At 34.6% G+C, this 8,423-nt stretch overlaps 1 protein-coding gene across 1 annotated transcript; it reads right to left on the bottom strand.

Moving 5' to 3' along the window:
- Positions 1–605: 605 nt before the first annotated feature.
- PTGS2 (prostaglandin-endoperoxide synthase 2) lies at positions 606–8,211 on the bottom strand. The gene is made up of 10 exons (XM_075182674.1): positions 8,057–8,211; positions 7,580–7,696; positions 7,352–7,495; positions 6,459–6,602; positions 5,764–5,945; positions 5,549–5,632; positions 5,131–5,377; positions 4,272–4,558; positions 3,853–4,000; positions 606–2,915 (listed from the first exon to the last, which is right to left on the bottom strand). Exons 1-10 carry the CDS (start codon positions 8,106–8,108, stop codon positions 2,515–2,517), a joined length of 1,806 nt encoding a protein of 601 aa, XP_075038775.1. The 5' UTR covers positions 8,109–8,211; the 3' UTR covers positions 606–2,514.
- Between the last annotated feature and the right edge of the window lie 212 nt (positions 8,212–8,423).

The following is an 8,423-nucleotide window of genomic DNA, read 5'->3' on the forward strand; positions in this document are numbered from 1 at the left end:
TGATCACTCATCTCCTGCACTATAGGTGTTGGTCAATTCCTTTCCCAGGGCATACATACAGGTAAGATTATTCTGCACATAGTACTACTGCCAAGCCCAAAGTGGTCCTGGATATGAACACTGACCTGGCAAGGGTGTAACTGTTAATTTTGTTGAATAACTGGAGTTGTTACCACTTTTGCTCTGGTTTTCATGTACAGAACCAGTCTCCATTTTGTATTTGTGTTTGGTGCAAGGCAATCAGACTTGTTTATGTGCCACACAACATTTAATCCTTGCAAGATGTCAGATATTAAAAAAACACTTTTTATATAACAAATGTCCATCAAGCGGCCAGTGTCGAGTGGGGCCTCCAACAGCCTACCATGCCCTATACAACTGGTAATCCAACCCTGCCATGTATGATAACATATGGATCATGTATGGGTCATGTTCTATCTTTCACAATAAACACTCATCAGTGATCTTTAGAGAAGGACGGCCATGGATGATTAACACACATATATTTATAAAAAATTTTAAAAAATGGACAAATAAATTGTAATGTACAATTTTATTTTATATTCAAATAATTAAATAACTTACAAAAATAAAAGTATAAAAGAGTACATCAAGACAATGGAATAAATTAGCATAAATATTTTGAATTAATTTAACAATAACAAGTACATTTTTTCGAAAATTTCAAACAAACAACTGTCAAATATCCTACAATATTATCTATACTCCCCTACAGCACTGAAAATTACACAGAACAACATTTAAGAGTCCAAGCTAAGCGTTGTTTGCAATGTAATTTTGGTGAATGAGATAAAATGACCTGTATAAGAACAAGTTTAAGAGGAGTGTCCATAAACGTAATTGTTTTCAGTCAGTGCAAATGTTAAAACTATAAATATCTTTATTCCTGCTTAATAAACAATATAATATTAACTCTGTTTCCAGTTTAAATAAATATTACTTTAAAACATGCATCGACATGGGTGATTTCATTTTTCAAGAATGCCTATAGGGTGGCATTAGGCTGCACCAGGGGAAGGCAAGTGGTGCCAGATTTGAAACCTAACATGACATGTTTGTATTAAAAAACTAAATATTGACAATACATAACAATTGTTTCTCTCATTAAGACAAGTTAAAGACCTCAATATTTGGTTCTTATAGACATCATAATGGAGAATAACAGATAACGGAACATTTCTGTATTTAACTCTATATAATCTTTGAATCTTTGAATGCAGATTGTATTACATTATGTCCTTAATTATAATATATTGTCAATAGAATGTTTAATCCTTGTTTAACTTTAAGTATTTTACTACACAGTTTGGTTCACAAAATTCTAAACACAACTATATGGAAATTCAAGTATTTTTTAAATTCGTTATTGTTTTAAACAGCACTTTTCTTAAGTTATTTGAAGTATTACAAAAATGAGTACAGTACTGGTATCCCATGATAAGAAAAACTCTGATACATTAATTTATACAACCAAACATCAAGAGCAGCAAAAATTTCAAGTACTGTAGCAGCATAAAACATACAAAAACAGTCATTATCTTGCATCAAAAACTCACCTATGACTTGACTCTATCTATCTATCTATCTATCTATCTATCTATCTATTCTACTGTTCCTCTTGCTCTATCTATAGCTACAGTATAAATTATAGTGTCTGCCACATAGCATTCTGTTCATTAGGTAGTATTCATGAACATCTTGTTGTAGGTGCTGACAGGAAAACGTACCTACAAGTTATCCAGGCTTTCTATCAGCAGAACTAGCCAAAAAGTGGTCTGAAGTAATATTTTATGGCTATCTCCTCTGCATGTACATCAAACTTTGTATTTATCATGTAATGATAAACATTTTAAAAAACAGTTAAAAATTCATGTAGATCATCATAATATTTTAAAGAATTTTAAAAAAAGTAGATACCAAATTTAGGCCGTAATATGCAAAATGTTCAAGGAAGTATGGATTTGACCAAGGCACTTATGCAGTAAGGACTTCATTTAGAGTCGGAAGCAAAGTCCATGTAAGTAGTGTAGGAGTGGGAGTGTGCCGCAGCTTGGTAGGGTATTACGAGTGGCAAGAAACCCCATTTGTGTTCCACTCATAATACCCTATCGAGCTGCGAGCAGTTCCTGCAGCTAGCTAACACTTGCGCCACCTAATTCCTGCCGCACAGCTTTAGCCCTGTTTTGACGTGTGTTGCGTCTGCGCCTCACTGCGACTAGGATGTATTTACATGGTCACGCCTTCACAATTCTGCGTTCCTCCTATTCTCTCATAGTGAGTCGCAAGCTATCGCAAGTGTTAATTGCGTCCAAGATGCAGGAGGATTTGGTGCTTTCTGCATATGAGTGGTAGTGTTTTTTGGTTAGATGCGCCTAAAACGGACTTTGCGTCCGATTCTAAATAAGTTCCTAAATGTGCAGTTATCAGCGACTGCAGACATTCCAAAGGTCATTAATTGCTTTTCTTGTTTCTTTTAACGGTTCTTACAAATTCTTACAGTTCTGAGGAGCGTTCTTTCAGTAGTAAAGTAGGGTTTACATCTTCCAGGGCAGAGTTTGAGCTTGCATTAATGCTTGCTGATTCAGTGGGCTTTAATACATGAAATGATGTGAGTGGACAGTCTTTCACATTGTAGCAGATGAGTTTTTGTAGAGAAGCAGTATTCACAATGTCAAAGCCCACCTTTCCACCAAAAGTGCTAGGTTTCCAGTATTCAGGAGAGCAAATTGGATTACCCATTAAACCTTTCAAGGAAAATGGTGCACCAATTTCAACCATGGTCTCTCCAAATATGGCACCTGGTCGTGGCTTTTCCACCAAAAGACCTGGGTAGAATTCTACTGCATCGATATCTCCGTAGAGTTTTTCAAGTTCAGCGGACATTTCTTTCTCACCTGAAATTAAGAGATTTTGTTATCTCGGAATGAAACAAGGTCTACTAACAATCCAAATATTTACATTGTAGATGATAGCCTCTCCTTTACTATACATCAGACATATAATTTTCCAGTTTTAATATGTGCCTGTGCTACAGCCCTATTCACAGTACTTAATACCACTTTAAGTATCATGTTTTCCCCTGAAGTCTTGTTAATCTGGTTTCTCATAAAACCAGATTAAGATCATACCATACATTCTAGATAAATAAAATGTCAAGTGCAACAGAACAACATGTATAATTCAACACAGCATATCAGTTTTGTAACTAACTCTATACCTAACCAAATCTCACTAAGAAAATAAGATAAAAAAATGCATTATGTAGTTTATTAAAATAAATTAAACTACTCAAATAGGAACTAAAATCGTTGTAAATATGTTGATGTAAAACAGCTTCTTGCAATATTAAATCTGCTATAAAAATATATATATCTGAGTCTACTAAGTTTTGATATTTGGGGTGGGATGGAGCTACCTTTTCCTATGCTCATAAGACTTCTTGTCTTAAAGCTTAATGAAGGAACCTGCAGCCAGCTTCTCTGGTTCGGAAATAACTGATTATAGATGTCATTTCTTATTATATCAGATTGGGAATAATTTCCTTGAAATGAAGGCAAATGTCTGTACTGTGCATGAAGTCCTAATACAGTCATATGATTGGTAAACACAAGGTTAATATATGCAGAAGATGTTCTTTGTAATCTCTTGTGCGTGTCTGTGATTTCAGCATTGTTGTTTTCACTACACACTGTCACTTGCTAACAATGTTTGATAAGAACTTGGACTCCTTGTGACTTATGAAATGAAACACAAGCACACAATTAACCCCACTGTCAGAGCCATCTCCCTGCTGTAATGAACAAAAACATTTTAAAAACGAACAATTCTCACCTGTCAACTCCTCAAAAGATTTGAAAGGTTTTAGCATGAAATGTTTCCTGTATTGATTAAGAGACTGATATTTCATCTCTCTGCTCTGTTCTATGGAAGCCACTGCCACTCTGAACACTGCTGCAGGGAAATTTCTGCCTCCAGCCACCTATCCAGAACAGGAAAAACATAGGATTAGGGATCATTTCTGCAAAGTAAGAATTAGCATAGTATATTGTTTCATTTTAAATACCAGTGGCACATAACATCAACTAGAATGTACCAGTGATGCTAATGCATGTATAAACTCCTGTAAATAATATCTGTACAATTCTGTTAAAATAATGTATTTTATAGAGTATATGTATTTAAGTGAAACATTGAGTACTCTGCATTCTCAAACTTGCCCCTGTACTAACAAGACCATATTTAATGCTTACCCTTCCTGCACTTTGCCTGGTAAAAGATTCAACCATCTGAGATATCCCATGTTCCACAATCACTGAATTATTATAAATAAACTCCTGATAGTTATACTCTCTCTCATTTATCTGGAATGCGTCAGGCAGAAGAGGATGCCAGTGGTATAGTGTGTTGAACTCAGCAGCAATTCGATTCTGGTATTGGAATCTCTGGTTAAACAGCAATTCTGGGTCAAATTTCAGTTTAAAATGATATCCACTTAGGTGCTGCACATAATCTTCAATTACAATCTTGATGGTTTCACCTTTAAAAAGAACACAACAACATATCACTTTACAATTTGTATTAATTACAATGAGTGAACAATTTTGTCTTGGTAAAGTTTCGATGCTCACATAGGTAATTGCATTTTAAACTGTGCTTAAGAGGACCCTTTATAAGTAAAAGTATATATGTTAGCTTCACTGATGTTGTGTACAACTAGTTCAGAAATGTCTACAATTAGATGGTGGTGGTAGTTACTTAAAAAATGTGAAGTTCCTACATTATTCTTTGTACAATTTTACAGGATGCCTAATTCCAACAGCTAAAAATACTTGTATCAACTTGCAGGTAACAAGAATGTTAATTACATTTATCAAAGAAAAAGGTCTGCATAACAGTGTGTAAGTAATATCTGCCACACAAGGTATAATCTTGCCAGATAGCAAGAAAAATCCAACTTGGTCACACAGGTAAGTGGCCAAATTGAAGAACTATGTCTGTCCTGCACTCTAGTACACAACATGATATTGGAATGATAGGATTAAGATGAATTTGTATAACAACTGTACCACCACAAGAGGGTTATTATGGTGGATTGTTGTCTGTACTCACCAATCAAAATAAGTCTTGCAGTCTGGAATAAACGCTCATCATCCCACTCAGGATGCTCCTGCATCAATATATCACAGACTCGGTTGTGTTCCCTCAGCCAAATAGTAGCATACATCATCAGCCCTGGGACAAGACCAAACACTTCCTGCCCAACTGCAAATTTAAGATGTTCTGGCATGTGTGGTGGATATATCATGTCAACCCCTGCATCTTTCACTGTTGGGGGGTACATCTCACCATCAATAACCTAAAATAAAGAAACAGTGTTTACATAAGAATATATATATATATATATATATATATATATATATATATATATGATAGATAGATATAGATATAGATGTATATATAAAATAAATTGAACTAAGTGACGTTATTCAAAATTCCTCTGAGGTTTACAATGAAATAAGATATTCACCTGGTATTTTAATTTTCCATGCATTTTTAGACGTAACTTATGTTGCCTGTCTAAGCTTTCTCCATAGATATGGTTTAAATCAACCTGTTCAGAAATAATACAGGAAAATATTTATTAGTTATGCATGTAAAAACGTAGATAGAGTCAAGAAATTGTACTTAGATTCTACAAACATGATATAAAAGAGAGACATATAAGTCAAATATTGTTCTTACCCCATGTCCTAGTGCTTTAGTGAAGGCAGCTCCTCTTTTGGTATCAGTTTTAAAGAACTGGTGCGTAAAGTGTTGAGCAAAGAAAGCGAACATTATATTAGATCCTTGTGGGTCAGGAATGAACTTTCTTCTAAGTAAGAATTTTTCTACAATCAGATTGACACTTGGAAGCTCCTTTTTTCCTGCAGCAAAAGTAATGAAAAGTCATGGTATTAGCAAAAAATAAAAACAACATTAATCCCAGAAATTACTATGTGCTTGAATATGGTGATCAATTAATACATGTAATTAATAGATATTTATTTAAGAAAGGCAAGAGGTGTAAAAAGATAATATAGAAATTATGGCTTCTATGGAAGAGGTACTTATCAAAAAGTGGCATAGTCTGATAGAATTACCTTTGATTCATATATTGTATACAACAATACAACAATTTACATGCAAACTAACTCTTTATGCATTGCAGATATCAAGATGCAATATATGTCACATAGTAAACTATGTCATGAACAGTAATTAAATGGCTAATTTTGTTTTTGAAATATACTTTGTGGTTATTAGTGTGAACTACATTTAACAACAAATCTTGAGAATTTGAACCATCAGTTACCAAAATTTAATGGGACAAATTCTTTGATGATAGACTGGTACACAAAGTTGCTTTTGTAATTCAGATATCTCCAGTTAAGTATTACCTTTATCTCCCATGGCAGTTGGGCAATCCTTTCCCACTGGTGGCAGTGATCGAGTATAGTATGAAATGTTGGAGTATGCTTCCCAGTTTTTGTAGTCATAGTGGCTGTTGTATGTGGGGGGGCTGTCAATCAGATGTGACCTTGCTGTAAAGGTAAATGAAAAAAGCATATATCTTATTTCTAGGAGGCTTGTGAAAGTTACATTGCTGAATGGCATCTTGGTTAAAATTACACATTTTTCTTTAATGTTTTACTAACCTATATTTGGTACACAAATTAGATACATGTGCATAATGAATATTACCTGTGCTGATACTTATTGAAAATGGAATATAGACTGTGATAAAAGTAGTAGCCAAAATAATATTTGTAATAGTTTACATATGTTAGACCAAAACTAGGAAGATGATATTTTACAACACCAAATGGAATGATAAAAAATAATCTGGATTTATAGTTGTAAATATATTTAGACAATGGCAGTGTCATTGTTTCTTTTTTGAAGCATGCTATGTCTCTATATTGGATAATGATTATAAGAGTTATTGAGGTTCATCATACATAGATGAAAGCAGCTAGACATTGAGTAGTTTTCTGAAACAAGCAACTGATTTACTACTAGATCAATTACATATAACACAAGTCTATCACTTCATTTACTACTTAAAATGTTTCATTCTCTAGGAGTGGAAACATATAGCATGCTTTACTCTGCCTTTCAAATGTAAAATAAGAGCGGAGGAATGGATTCAGTTGCACAAGATACACTTATCTCACATTTTAATCTTTATAGATTAGCATGGAATTTCCTTTGAAACTATTCACCTGACATGGAATGTGTCTATTTGTATTAGAAGTGAATGTTGATATATAGAGACCATCAAACTACTCACATGTTAACACATATTGCATGATTTTGTCCTGCAGGAAAGAAATATTATTGATTATATTCCAGATGCCTTTGAAGTGCGTCAAGATGTAGTGCACAGTATTGGGTGAGGGCTTCAGGGTGACTCTCAACCAAGTTAAAAATTCAGCTGTAGGAATTAAAAGAATAAAGATTAGGGTCTGTATTACACAATGACACCGTTAGGTAAAGAAGGATGTGTGGAAACACTTACGCCTGGTACAGTTTTCTCCATAGTAGCCCGTCCTTGTACAATCACATTCATATCGCTCTTGGCCAACAGTCATACAAACACCTCTGTTCTGACATGGGTTAGAGCAGCATGGATTTGCTATAAATTGGAAAAATACATACAAAAAAATAAAATAAAAGCATTAAGTGAGGAAGCATAACTAATAAACAGAATAACTGAGTTCAAATAAAGGCTATTTTGTAACTATACTAAATGTATTTAATTTTAGTCAAGCAAGACTCCAATTGTTTTACAAGGACATGACAAAAAAGGTTGGTATATGTCTATGGAAAATTCAGACTGCATTCTGTAAAGTAATACAAAGGGATACTAATTTAGAAATATAAGTTCAGTTTCCATTACTCCTTCCTCAGGCATTGACTGCAGCAGGACATCTATGACAAAACAGCTCATTTTTCTCCAGTAGTCTAAGGTATTATTGAAAAAAAAATGAATTACCTGCATAAGTGGAAAGCAGCAATGAACAGAGCACAATTCCGTGTATAATCATTCCACTGGCGAGTGGCTCCTGAACTGTCCAGACGGCTGAGTAATCACTAGTCTGTAGTAAACGTGCAAGTGGTTTCCTGTGCTGTCAGACCTCTGCACTTTCGCAATGCTTGTTCTGTGAAGAGCCAGTGCCTGTGTGGAGGCTTATAAAGGAACAGAAATCACGCCCACAGATGCGTAACACAAACACACGGTTAGCTAATCTCTTCCCATTCATAGATTTGTGGCGGAAGAAAGGTCGATAAGGTTGAGTTTGGGGAAAGTGACATGGATGGGAGTGTGGTTGAGGATGAGCCATCGTGTATGGAAACTCGGA

Source organism: Mixophyes fleayi, chromosome 8 (genome assembly GCF_038048845.1).
Source record: "Mixophyes fleayi isolate aMixFle1 chromosome 8, aMixFle1.hap1, whole genome shotgun sequence".
NCBI classification, from domain to species: domain Eukaryota; kingdom Metazoa; phylum Chordata; class Amphibia; order Anura; family Limnodynastidae; genus Mixophyes; species Mixophyes fleayi.

Bases quoted from the DNA above. Each gene is read 5' to 3' on its own strand.
- PTGS2 (XM_075182674.1), bottom strand. From the start codon at position 8,108: ATGATTATACACGGAATTGTGCTCTGTTCATTGCTGCTTTCCACTTAT. The intron at 7,496-7,579 runs GTAAGTGTTTCC...TAATTCCTACAG, and splicing joins TGGAGAAAACTGTACCAGGC to CTGAATTTTTAACTTGGTTG. The intron at 4,001-4,271 runs GTAAGCATTAAA...TGTTCTGGATAG, and splicing joins CCAGGCAAAGTGCAGGAAGG to GTGGCTGGAGGCAGAAATTT.